We start from the raw sequence: 13274 nt of genomic DNA, 5'->3' as shown, positions 1-13274 counted from the left end.
GGCACGTGTGGGTCCCTGGGGGAATCCGGGCCTGGCAGCTGGCTCCTGCCCACGGGGAGCAGGCCCTGCCACTGGGGCCTTGGAGCTCTGTGCTCAGCATGAGCAGCTGTCCCCTCTGGGCATGGGGCAGTGCAGGCTCTGGGGTGAGCCTCAGCCCCTGCCTCGGCCAGGGCTGCGCAGAGGAGGAGCCCCAAAAGAGCAGCTGGCTGGTCTGCTCTTACCTGCAGCAGCTGGCCCTGCTGCCAGGACAGCACAGCTTCCCAAGTGGCCCTGAGCCCACCCACCCTCCCTTTCTCATCCCCAACCCACCCAACCCAGCGGGGTAGGAAACATCACAGAGCTTCTCTGAGAATGATAGTTTACAGAGAGCTGGAGTTGGAGCAGGACCAGTCCTGCCCCTGCTCAGCATGGCCACAGTGCTGAGAGGCAGAGCTCTGCAGGGACAGCAACACATTCCTCCACTACTGGCACATCTTCTTCTGGAGGGAGTGGAGGGTGCTGCCAGACCCCTGGTCCTCCTAGGCTGTGTGCAGGTGACAGGAGCACTCATTTCTGGTGGGGGGAACCCTGCAGTGGTGCTTCCAGGACAGGCCATGCTGCCTGGGGGTCCCCTGAACTGGAGGGTGCCATGGTGGGAGTGGGCACAGATTCCTGCGTTGGGTTTCCCTCTGGGAGGCCAACAGGAGTCAAGGTCTCCACGGTGTCTTTGCTCCGGGAGGTGACCTTGGGCCATGTCCCCCAGCCACTGGAGCTCTCGCAGCTGCATGGGGACTGCCTCCCAGAGGAGCAGCAGCCAGGCCTAGCCCCAGTGGGCTCGTGTGCTCTGGGCCCCTCTGCCCAGGAGGTCTCCTCTGAAGGGACTGACTGCAGAGGTCATGTCACCAAAGCATCTGGATGCAGTTATGTCCTGAGCTTTGGAGCAGCCCCAGTGACCTTGTGGGGCTGCTGTCCCAAAGGCTCTATAGGGTGCCCATGGCTCAGCTCCTCACCCAGACTCAGGCCTTGGCTCCATTGCAAGGAAGTCCTGGGTTGAAGAGTGAGCTAAGCGAGGGGATGCTTGCGCTGCCAAGGCATTTGGCACAGCGCTGGGTGTCCTCAGGACAGCCCCAGTTGTGACCCTGCCCAGCTCATGGCGGCAGCTGAAGGACATGGGGTAAGGAGACAGGGCCACGTGGAGAAGGAGCCCCAGAAGAGCAGCTGGCTTGTCTGGCCTTACCTGCAGCAGCTGGCCCTGCTGCCAGGACAGCACAGCTCCCCTGAGGATGGGTGGGATGGTTTATTGAGAGCAGGAGCTGCAGTCACAGCAGGGCAGGTAGCCCTGCTCCACCAGCTGTGCCAGGTCCTGCCACACCACCTGCCATAGTTTGACATCCAGCACTCTGGTCTCAGCCCCCGCCAACAGCAGCAGCTGCTGCATCTCCTCAGTAGCCTTCACACAGTCGGTGCAGCCGGGGATGCAGCACCAGGGCCCGCGCAGGGGGCTCTCAGCAGCACCGGCAAAGCAGAGCCTTGGAGGCCTTGGAGCTCTGTGCTCAGCATGAGCAGCTATCCCCTCTAGGCATGGGGCAGTGCAGGCTCTGGGGTGAGGCTCAGCCCCTGCCTCAGCCAGGGCTGCGCAGAGGAGGAGCCCCAAAAAGCAGCTGGCTGGTCTGCTCTTACCTGCAGCAGCTGGCCCTGCTGCCAGGACAGCACAGCTTCCCAAGTGGCCCTGAGCCCGCCCACCCTCCCTTTCTCATCCCCAACCCACCCAACCCAGCGAGGTAGGAAACCTCACACAGCTCCCCTGAGAATGAATGTGATAGTTTATTGAAAACTGGAGTTGGAGCAGGACCAGCCCTGCCCCTGCTCAGCATGGCCAGAGCGCTGAGAGGAAGAGCTATGCAGGGATGGTGACACGTTCTTCCGCCGCTGGCACATCTTCTTCTGGAGGGAGTGGAGGGTGCTGCCAGAGCCCTGGTCCTCCTGGGCTGTGTGCAGGTGGCAGGAGCACTCATGTCCGGACGGGGAAACCCTGCAGTGGTGCTTCCAGGACAGGCCATGCTGGCTGGGGGTCTCCTCTGAGCTGGAGGTTGTCACGGTGGGAGTGGGCACGGACTCCTGCGTTGGGTTTCCCTCTGGGAGGCCAACAGGAGTTAAGGTCTCCATGGTGTCTGTGCTCCAGGAGGTGACTGTGCTCCGGGAAGTGACCTGGGACCATGTCCCCCACCGCTCCGAGCTGCATGGGGACTGCCTGCCAGAGGAGCAGCAGCCTGGCCTAGCCCAAGGGTGCTTGTGTGCTCTGGGCCCCTCCTCTGAAGGGAGTCTGAAGGAGGTCTCCTCTGAAGGGACTGCAGAGGTCATGTCACTGAAGCACCTGGAAGCAGTTGTGGCCTCAGCTTTGGGGCAGACAGGTGCCGGGCCTGTGCACGGGGCTGTGGAAGCCACCGGGCAGGGGACGGATGCCCCAAGCTGCTGCAGTGTGTCCTGGTCTGGCTGGAGAAGGTGGTTCGGCTGCAGCCATGCAGGAGCAGCACTGAATGGCCCCAGGGGTCCGGCCCCAGCACAGCCCAGCGTGTGCATGTTCCCATGCACCTTTTCAATGGACCGCTGCACTATCCCAGGAAGCCTCTGATCCTTTATGTCCAGGTATTTCCTCTCTGTAAGCATGGAGAGGATGCTGCCCAGCTCCTGGCTCCGCACCAGACTTGAGCTGATGGGTGCTGCAGCATGGAACCAGCTCCCGTGCTCAGTGTTGTCCTGGCACCTGCCTTGGATGGCAGAGGAGCCCTGAGGGATGACATGTTCCCTTGGCCAGATGGAAGAGGATGTTGTCCCTGGTCCTGCTGCTCTACTGCGAAGGCTGGGAAGGGCAGTAGGAGGTGGTTGGTTTGTGGCCATCTCCTCAGAGTAGTGCCGGCGCTGCAGCTCCTGCTGTGCCTCCCCAGGCAGCCCCACTGCAGTGACCTGTCTCAGGGTCCGCGTCCCCCACAGACTGTGTTCTTTGGGGGACTGCATGTCACCGGGAGCCGGCAGCGGTTGGTGACACAGCGTCAGCAGGGCCAGGGTCTCTTCTGTGGTGTTAGGGTCCCCCAACAGCCTCTGGATTTCCTTGACAGTGGTGTCTGCCTCCAGCTGCGCGCAGGGCTGCCCCTGCCCCTGTAGAAGGAGCTCTAGCAGCACACGGCCCTGCCACTGCGCCACTCGCTCCTTGGAGCGCTGCACCGGCATGGGCAGTGCCCCCAGTCGCACTTCCAGGGTTTTCCTGGCCATGTGCATCCTCAGGGCAGAGTGGACTCTGTGGACACACGTGGATCCAATTGAGAACGGAGACCTCATCTCTCTGAGAGGTTCTCCATCCTGGCTCCTGCACGTGTCTCTCAGGCTCTTGCAGACACTGAAGCTGTCAGTGTAGCTGGAGGAGCTGCAGTCACAGCAGGGCAGGTAGCCCCGCTCCACCAGCTGTGCCATGTCATCTGGCATTCCTGGGAGACCATGAAGAAAGGATTGAAACAGTATCAAGAGTTAGCAGCCCCTTCGTAGGCCTCAGCCTCTTGGCACGTGTGGGTCCCTGGGGGAATCCGGGCCTGGCAGCTGGCTCCTGCCCACGGGGAGCAGGCCCTGCCACTGGTGCCTTGGAGCTCTGTGCTCAGCATGAGCAGCTCTCCCCTCTGGGCATGGGGCAGTGCAGGCTCTGGGGTGAGCCTCAGCCCCTGCCTCGGCCAGGGCTGCGCAGAGGAGGAGCCCCAAAAGAGCAGCTGGCTGGTCTGCTCTTACCTGCAGCAGCTGGCCCTGCTGCCAGGACAGCACAGCTTCCCAAGTGGCCCTGAGCCCACCCACCCTCCCTTTCTCATCCCCAACCCACCCAACCCAGCGGGGTAGGAAACATCACAGAGCTTCTCTGAGAATGATAGTTTACAGAGAGCTGGAGTTGGAGCAGGACCAGCCCTGCCCCTGCTCAGCATGGCCACAGTGCTGAGAGGCAGAGCTCTGCAGGGACAGCAACACATTCCTCCACTACTGGCACATCTTCTTCTGGAGGGAGTGGAGGGTGCTGCCAGACCCCTGGTCCTCCTAGGCTGTGTGCAGGTGACAGGAGCACTCATTTCTGGTGGGGGGAACCCTGCAGTGGTGCTTCCAGGACAGGCCATGCTGCCTGGGGGTCTCCTCTGAGCTGGAGGTTGTCACGGTGGGAGTGGGCACAGATTCCTGCGTTGGGTTTCCCTCTGGGAGGCCAACAGGAGTTAAGGTCTCCACGGTGTCTTTGCTCCGGGAGGTGACCTTGGGCCACGTCCCCCAGCCACTGGAGCTCTCGCAGCTGCATGGGGAATGCCTCCCAGAGGAGCAGCAGCCAGGCCTAGCCCCAGTGGGCTCGTGTGCTCTGGGCCCCTCTGCCCAGGAGGTCTCCTCTGAAGGGACTGACTGCAGAGGTCATGTCACCAAAGCATCTGGATGCAGTTATGTCCTGAGCTTTGGAGCAGCCCCAGTGACCTTGTGGGGCTGCTGTCCCAAAGGCTCTATAGGGTGCCCATGGCTCAGCTCCTCACCCAGACTCAGGCCTTGGCTCCATTGCAAGGAAGTCCTGGGTTGAAGAGTGAGCTAAGCGAGGGGATGCTTGCGCTGCCAAGGCATTTGGCACAGCGCTGGGTGTCCTCAGGACAGCCCCAGTTGTGACCCTGCCCAGCTCATGGCGGCAGCTGAAGAACATGGGGTAAGGAGCCAGGGCCACGTGGAGAAGGAGCCCCAGAAGAGCAGCTGGCTTGTCTGGCCTTACCTGCAGCAGCTGGCCCTGCTGCCAGGACAGCACAGCTCCCCTGAGGATGGGTGAGATGGTTTATTGAGAGCAGGAGCTGCAGTCACAGCAGGGCAGGTAGCCCCGCTCCACCAGCTGTGCCAGGTCCTGCCACACCACCTGCCATAGTTTGACATCCAGCACTCTGGTCTCAGCCCCCGCCAACAGCAGCAGCTGCTGCATCTCCTCAGTAGCCTTCACACAGTCGGTGCAGCCGGGGATGCAGCACCAGGGCCCGCGCAGGGGGCTCTCAGCAGCACCTGCAAAGCAGAGCCTTGAAGGCCTTGGAGCTCTGTGCTCAGCATGAGCAGCTATCCCCTCTAGGCATGGGGCAGTGCAGGCTCTGGGGTGAGGCTCAGCCCCTGCCTCAGCCAGGGCTGCGCAGAGGAGGAGCCCCAAAAAGCAGCTGGCTGGTCTGCTCTTACCTGCAGCAGCTGGCCCTGCTGCCAGGACAGCACAGCTTCCCAAGTGGCCCTGAGCCCGCCCACCCTCCCTTTCTCATCCCCAACCCACCCAACCCAGCGGGGTAGGAAACCTCACACAGCTTTTCTGAGAATGAATGTGATAGTTTATTGAAAACTGGAGTTGGAGCAGGACCAGCCCTGCCCCTGCTCAGCATGGCCAGAGCGCTGAGAGGAAGAGCTATGCAGGGATGGTGACACGTTCTTCCGCCGCTGGCACATCTTCTTCTGGAGGGAGTGGAGGGTGCTGCCAGAGCCCTGGTCCTCCTGGGCTGTGTGCAGGTGGCAGGAGCACTCATGTCCGGACGGGGAAACCCTGCAGTGGTGCTTCCAGGACAGGCCATGCTGGCTGGGGGTCTCCTCTGAGCTGGAGGTTGTCACGGTGGGAGTGGGCACGGACTCCTGCGTTGGGTTTCCCTCTGGGAGGCCAACAGGAGTTAAGGTCTCCATGGTGTCTGTGCTCCAGGAGGTGACTGTGCTCCGGGAAGTGACCTGGGACCATGTCCCCCACCGCTCCGAGCTGCATGGGGACTGCCTGCCAGAGGAGCAGCAGCCTGGCCTAGCCCAAGGGTGCTTGTGTGCTCTGGGCCCCTCCTCTGAAGGGAGTCTGAAGGAGGTCTCCTCTGAAGGGACTGCAGAGGTCATGTCACTGAAGCACCTGGAAGCAGTTGTGGCCTCAGCTTTGGGGCAGACAGGTGCCGGGCCTGTGCACGGGGCTGTGGAAGCCACCGGGCAGGGGACGGATGCCCCAAGCTGCTGCAGTGTGTCCTGGTCTGGCTGGAGAAGGTGGTTCGGCTGCAGCCATGCAGGAGCAGCACTGAATGGCCCCAGGGGTCCGGCCCCAGCACAGCCCAGCGTGTGCATGTTCCCATGCACCTTTTCAATGGACCGCTGCACTATCCCAGGAAGCCTCTGATCCTTTATGTCCAGGTATTTCCTCTCTGTAAGCATGGAGAGGATGCTGCCCAGCTCCTGGCTCCGCACCAGACTTGAGCTGATGGGTGCTGCAGCATGGAACCAGCTCCCGTGCTCGGTGTTGTCCTGGCACCTGCCTTGGATGGCAGAGGAGCCCTGAGGGATGACATGTTCCCTTGGCCAGATGGAAGAGGATGTTGTCCCTGGTCCTGCTGCTCTACTGCGAAGGCTGGGAAGGGCAGTAGGAGGTGGTTGGTTTGTGGCCATCTCCTCAGAGTAGTGCCGGCGCTGCAGCTCCTGCTGTGCCTCCCCAGGCAGCCCCACTGCAGTGACCTGTCTCAGGGTCCGAGTCCCCCACAGACTGTGTTCTTTGGGAGACTGCATGTCACCGGGAGCCGGCAGCGGTTGGTGACACAGCGTCAGCAGGGCCAGGGTCTCTTCTGTGGTGTTAGGGTCCCCCAACAGCCTCTGGATTTCCTTGACAGTGGTGTCTGCCTCCAGCTGCGCGCAGGGCTGCCCCTGCCCCTGTAGAAGGAGCTCTAGCAGCACACGGCCCTGCCACTGCGCCACTCGCTCCTTGGAGCGCTGCACCGGCATGGGCAGTGCCCCCAGTCGCACTTCCAGGGTTTTCCTGGCCATGTGCATCCTCAGGGCAGAGTGGACTCTGTGGACACACGTGGATCCAATTGAGAACGGAGACCTCATCTCTCTGAGAGGTTCTCCATCCTGGCTCCTGCACGTGTCTCTCAGGCTCTTGCAGACACTGAAGCTGTCAGTGTAGCTGGAGGAGCTGCAGTCACAGCAGGGCAGGTAGCCCCGCTCCACCAGATGTGCCAGGTCCTTCCACGCCTTCTGCCATAGTTTGGCATCCGGCATTGCTGCGGTGCTGGTCTCAGCCCCCGCCAACAGCAGCAGCCGCTGCATCTCCTCAGTAGCCTTCACACAGTCGGTGCAGCCAGGGATGCAGCACCAGGGCCCGCGCAGGGGGCTCTCAGCAGCACCTGCAAAGCAGAGAGGGCCTTATGAGTCTGAGGGCTTCAGAGGCTCTGGCAGCACCTGGGGACCAGGCACCGCCGCTTGTCCACAGCAGGTTCAGTTTGCTGTGAGAGGCCCTGGCCTGGTGACACAGCCAGACGCTCAGAAGGGAACCCCCAGGGGACTTACCAGTCTCTGCTGCCACCGTTCCCCGCCTCCCTCTCCAGCGTCGCCGTTTCTGGCCATCGCCCTGTGGGAACAGGAGTGTGGCACAGTCACCAATCTGGGACCAGCCCCCACCCGCACTGGCCCTGAGCACCCACCAACCCCAGTGGGCCAATACCTGTTGGCAATGGCTGATGGCGAGCAGGATGGCCCCAGCAGCCAAGAGCAGGATGCCGAGGCTGAGGAGAAAAGTGATACCCATCATACTGTGGTGCCTGATACAGCCAAACTGAGAGCTGTGGGATGGTGGTGCGTGTCTTATAGGGATGCCTCTATGAGGTCACAATCCAGGGGCTAGTGACACTGCCATGACATCACAGCCCAGCATCACCTTGGCAATCCACGGCCTCTCAGGCATCACTCTGGGGAACCAATCGTAGAATCTTAGAACCACAGAATCACAGAGTGCGTTAGGTTGGAAGGGACCTTCATAGGCTGTCTAGTCCCACCAACTGTGGTGAGCAGGAAACATCGTGCCCCAATGCCACCAAAGTTGGGGCATCGACAGAGAGGCCAGAAGGTGATAAAAAACGTAAAATAAACTATCCTTTACCAAGGGCAGAAGTGGGAATATCAAGCTATAAACCAGGAACTTTGAAGACGGAATGCAAGGGCTGTCATGTAAAAATGCAATCTAGAGTTCATTGTTCAACTCTGCCAGGCTATGCTGCCTTGGGGTCCCTCCTGGAAGGAGGGAAGCCCCATGGGAAAGGACTCCCATTGGAGAAGTTCATGGAGGACTGTCTGCCATGGGTGCGTCCCACCGTACAGCAGGGGAAAGGGGTGAGGAATGAATCCCCCCCTCCGGCTAAGGAGGAAACCAACTTGTGAGGAACTGACCCAATCTCCCATTCCCCCAGTCCCTGTCACTTCCCGTGCCACAATGGGGGGAAGAAGAGAGCAAAATCCTTTTTTAGAGACTAAAGTGCAGTCTGCTAAGAAGGGAGGGGTGGGGGGAGGTGCTTTAAGCTCTGGTCACACTTCTCATCACCTGACTCTGCTGTCACTGGGGGTGCAGGGCAGTGCCATTAATCAGAGGGTTTTCTGTCCTTTATTCCGTGTTGGGTCTGTCTGGCCATGACGCTGACTGTGGAATGATCTCTCCCTGTCCTTATCTCCACCCCTGAGCCTCTCAATAAGGGAGGGTGGGCTCAGGGCCTCTTGGGAAGCTGTGCTGTCCTGGCAGCAGGGCCAGCCACTGTGGGTAAGACCAGATGAGCTGGCTGTTCTTCTGGGGTTCCTCCATGCAGTCCTGGCTGAGGCTCACCCCAGAGCCTGCACTGCCCCATACCCAGGGGGGATGGCTGCATCGAAGGCTCCCCATGGCAGTGCTAGCTGGTATGGTTCTGTTGAACCTAGAAGCTTCTAGCAGCTCCCTGCAGAAGCCACTGCTGCGGTCCTCTAAGCCCCTCCCCACCAAAATCTTGCCACAGAAATCCTCAACACCTGGTGCTCAAAAAGCCTCAGGGCTTCTTGAAAATGCAGTTGTAGCATGAAAAACATGACCGTGCTCCCCTCTGATGTTGGCTGATGAAATTCAGCGTGTCTATATGTAAAGCAATGCAGAGGGGTAATAAAAACTTAACTTCAGCTCAGAGCCCAGGGTTTGTACTTGATCACTGTTTTGTATTCTGCACTGAATTAAGCAAATGGAAGAAGCGCCTCCAGCCTGAAGAAAACTTACTTTAAGGAAAGACCTGGAAAATTTATTTGAATAAGCCATTTAAGGTGTTCATATATACAAAAAAGTATATTCAGTTCAAGCCTATGAAGTTACACAGTCACTATCCTGGGGGCTAGTGGTGGTCAGCAAGTAAGTTAATGCAATGTTTTATGATTCAGCCTAAAAATATTCAGATACAGAACACCAGTTTATTCAGAATTATTGCAGCTTTTTATTTTATCCCAGCTTTTAAAGCAGTCCCCATTTAGAAGTGCACATCAAAATTCATTCTTATTCAGCATGTGCATAAAACATTCTGGACATCGGGTCTGCAGTCAGAATGCTTAACAAAAATGGAAGATAGGCTCTGGTTAACCAAAGAAGAGTGATGGTTCTAAGTAGCTTCAAATATTTTGATAAGAATTCCAGGGACAACAACCTCATCAAAGTCACAACTGATACAGAACTGGGAGGAGTGGCTGGTACACCAGAGGGTTGCAGCCATTCACACCCCTAGAAAGGCTAGAGAAATGGGTCAGGAGGAACCTCATGGAGCTCAGCAAAGCGAAATGCCAAGTCCTGTTCCTGGGGGAAGAATAACCACAGGCACCAATAAAGGCTGGAGGCTGACCAGCTGGGTGGCAGCTTGGCAGAGAAGGACCTCTGTGTCCAGTGGGACACCAAGCTTACCATGAACCAGCCCTTGAAGCAAAGAAGGTCATTAGGAAGGGCTGTGTTAGGAAAACCACTGCCAGCAGGTCAAATTGGTGAGAGCACACCTGGGGTGCTGTGTGCAGAGACACAGACATGCTGGAACAGGACTAGTGAAGGGGTTGAAGAGACTAGAACATCTTGTACCAGGGCAGAGCTCATATAGTGCAGCCTGGAGAATGGAAGGCTCAGAGGTCATCTTATGACTAGGGCAGGGAGTAGGGGGGGAGGGGAAAGAAAACAGAATCAGACTTTTCTCAGTGCTGCCCAGTGATAAGATAACTTGAAATACAAGGAATTCCATGTAAAAATATGAAAAAATGTTACTCCTATAAGGTTGACCAAGTACTGAAAAGACCAGAAAGTTTGTGGGGTCTCCATCCTTACAAATATTCAAAGCCTGACAGGACACATTCTTTGGCAGCCTCTCTGGATGATCTAGCCTTGAGCTGGTGGTTGGACTAGGTGATTTCTAGAGGCTCCATCAAACCTCTGCTATCCATTGATTTTGTGTAAAGGTCCAGATCATCCCTGTCACTGGCTCATAGACTTACTTTTCACCTTGCTTTGCACAGTGGCATCTTCCCTACGAGGAAAGGCTGAGTGAGCTGGGGCTGTTCAGCCTTGAGAAAGGAAGCCTGAGAGGAGATCTGATCAGTGTTTATCAATATCTGAAGTGTGGGACACAGGGGAAATGGCCAGCCTCTTCTCAGTGGTCTGTGGGGACAGGACAAGGGGCAATGGCCTCAAGCTGGAGCACAGGAAGTTCCGCACCAATATGCAGAGGAACTTTCCATGGTGAGGGTGACGGAGCCCTGGGACAGGATGCCCAGGGGGTGTGGAGTCTCCTTCACTGGAGATATTCAAGCCCCATCTGGACACCAACCTGTGCGACCTGTCCTAGGGAACCTGCTTTGGCAGGGGGTTGGACTCAATGAGCTCTGGAGGCCCCTTCCAACCTCTACAACTCTGTGATTCTATGAGCACCTATCTACAAAGGAAACAGGTTAACTGAGGTCACAAATCCTATTTGGGATCTCAGATTTTTTTAATTTAACAGTCTCAATTGCAAGTGAAGGACAACCAGTAAGTCAAGCGGCTTTGGAAACCCATGTGGATTTTTATATAGGACACTATAAGATGTTGTGAGGTGATGGGACATGCTGGAGACGGTCAGGAAGAACATGTGCCACCGAATCTGTCCAGTGCTTTGCCCAGGCACCACAGAGGGCTCTTCAAGATGAGAAAATGTGTCTACAGGGGGTTGGACTCGAGCTCTGGAGGTCCCTTCCAACACATACAATCCTGTGATTCTGATTATTGCACTGGAGGTAGAACAGCTGGGCGAGAAGTTTGTACTTGAGAGAAGACCCATACAGCTATGTTAGCAGGCATAGTTTTAGAGCAGAATAATTAGCTTTCTAACCCCAGCATATGAGACGCCCAATGGTTTTAGAGGCAACAGAGACCTGCATGAAACATTCTCCTTTGAGGGGAAAAAAAAGGTAAGCAATATAACCTGAGATTGTCTTTCAGAAGTGCATTTTCCTCCTGATAAAACTGCTTAGGGCATTCTTCACCTCCTTGTTTCTCAGGCTGTAAATCACGGGGTTCAGCATGGGGACTACAACGGTGTAAAAGACGGACGCAATCTTCTTGCTGTGCAGCGAGTCTGATGAGCTGTGTTGCATGTAATTAAAAGTAGCAGACACATAGAAAATGACAACGGCTGCCAGGTGGGAGGCGCAGGTGGAGCAGGCCTTGCGCCTGCCTGCAGCAGAGCCTATCCTGCCCACAGCCACCATGATGCAGGCATAGGAGGTGAGGATGAACAGGTTGATGGCCATCATGTTGAAACCCACAAACACAAAGACTAAAACCTCGTTGAGGTAGGTGTCAGTGGAGGCAACAACAAACAGTGGTGGCCCATCACAGTAGAAGTTGTTGATGACAGGGGAGCTGCAGAAGGACAGATGGAGCAGGGCACCTGTGTGCACGATGGCATTCAGCAACCCTGCAAGGTAAGACACAATGACCAGGCCTGTGCAGACACCAGGAGACATGACAACCTCGTAGAGCAGGGGCTTGGAGATGGCCACATACCGGTCATAGGCCATGGCAGCCAGCAGGTAAATCTCTGCTGTGGCAAAAACAGCATAGAAATAAAACTGTGTGAAGCAGCCAGCAAAAGAAATGGCTTTGGTTTTTGTTGGAAAGTCCAGCAGCATTTTGGGGCTGATGGTAGAGGAGTAGCAAATATCTAGGAAAGACAAGTTACTGAGGAAAAAGTACATGGGGGTGTGAAGCTGGCAACTGACCCTGATAAGAGTGATCAGGCTGAGGTTCCCCACTAGCGTCAGGGCATAGCTGCTCAGAAAGAGCACGAAGAGTACAGGCTTCAGTTGTGGGTGCTCTGTGAGTCCCAAGAATATGAACTGGGTCACCTCAGTGCAGTTCTCAAGAGCCATTTGTACATCACTGCAGACAGACATGGAAGGAAGAGGATGAAAAAATTCCTGATGTAATTTCCACTTTATAAATATCGATATAAAAAGCTGACATTGTATTTGAATTTAATTCTCCCACTGCAAGAAAAAAAGAGTAAAAACTGCTGTTTTTTTTTCTTGCAATGGCAGTGCCAACTCGGGAGGAATTATCACCAGTTCTTAGAAGAAAGCAGTTTGTCACAACCTGTCCTTTGACCTCTGATTCCAGTTCCAAGTCCCATATCTAAACAAGGATTCGGGGCGGGGGGAGGGTGTGTGGGGGAGGGGCACATGAAGTGTTCTCAGCTGCAATCATGTAACCTTGTTCACACTGACAATTTTTCCTGTATTTCAAACATATAGGTCATGTTCAAACATCTTAAGGCTGCGGTTAACAGAGCATAACTTGGGGTTTGACATCCTGGGGGACAGTGGCTGTGCATTTTAGCCTGGGAACTGGTATCTTTTTATATATCCACAGGCTAGGAGTAGTCCTGGCGTTGATTCCTTGGTTGTTAGAAGGAAGATCTCCCTTGCTTTGGCTGAACACACTACCCATTGACAAGGGGGGCCCTCAGATGGTAGATGACACGATTAGACATTTGCCAGCTGTCTCCTTGCAGACCATAAAGCATGCAAAATAACTCCTGGAGCCTGACACTTTCACTTCTAACGTTTTGACCAAAGACTTCCAAAGATGTTAATCTTAAGGCAGATTCTCTTTTCTTGACTTCCTTTCCTGTTCAGGATTTTCGTCTCTTTTGCATAACTGATGTGAATGTGCTCAAGGAGACACCTAAAACACATACCATTCATTTAAAGATCCAGAGCCAATTGTAGTTAAATAATACAGATTTTATGAAACATATCTAGTCGGAAACTTCTAGGATCCATCAAGTGAGGATATTCTCAGCATTTTTACAGAATGACCTGATTACTTCTCTATAACAAAGTTTTCATCGTTCATTCTTAGAATCTTGTACCTTCTGAACATCCCTTCAGTATACTGACATCCTCTCTCTCTCATTTCACAGGCTTTAGAAAGGATTCTCCAATGGGTATTAGAGTAG

The 13274-nt window shown here is 55.8% G+C and overlaps 1 protein-coding gene across 1 annotated transcript; it reads right to left on the bottom strand.

Annotated features, from left to right (window-relative positions):
- Window positions 1-11250: 11250 nt before the first annotated feature.
- Window positions 11251-12186, bottom strand: LOC311191116 (olfactory receptor 5AP2-like; the record flags this gene model as incomplete). The annotated part of the gene is made up of 1 exon (XM_084263214.1): window positions 11251-12186. The coding sequence occupies one exon, from the start codon at window positions 12184-12186 to the stop codon at window positions 11251-11253; it is 936 nt and encodes a 311-aa protein (XP_084119340.1).
- Between the last annotated feature and the right edge of the window lie 1088 nt (window positions 12187-13274).

The sequence above is a fragment of the Gallinula chloropus genome (assembly GCF_964237585.1).
Source record: "Gallinula chloropus genome assembly, chromosome: 4".
NCBI classification, from domain to species: Eukaryota; Metazoa; Chordata; class Aves; order Gruiformes; family Rallidae; genus Gallinula; species Gallinula chloropus.
Note: the sequence above shows the minus strand (reverse complement) of the source record. Positions and strands in the feature narration are given on the sequence as shown.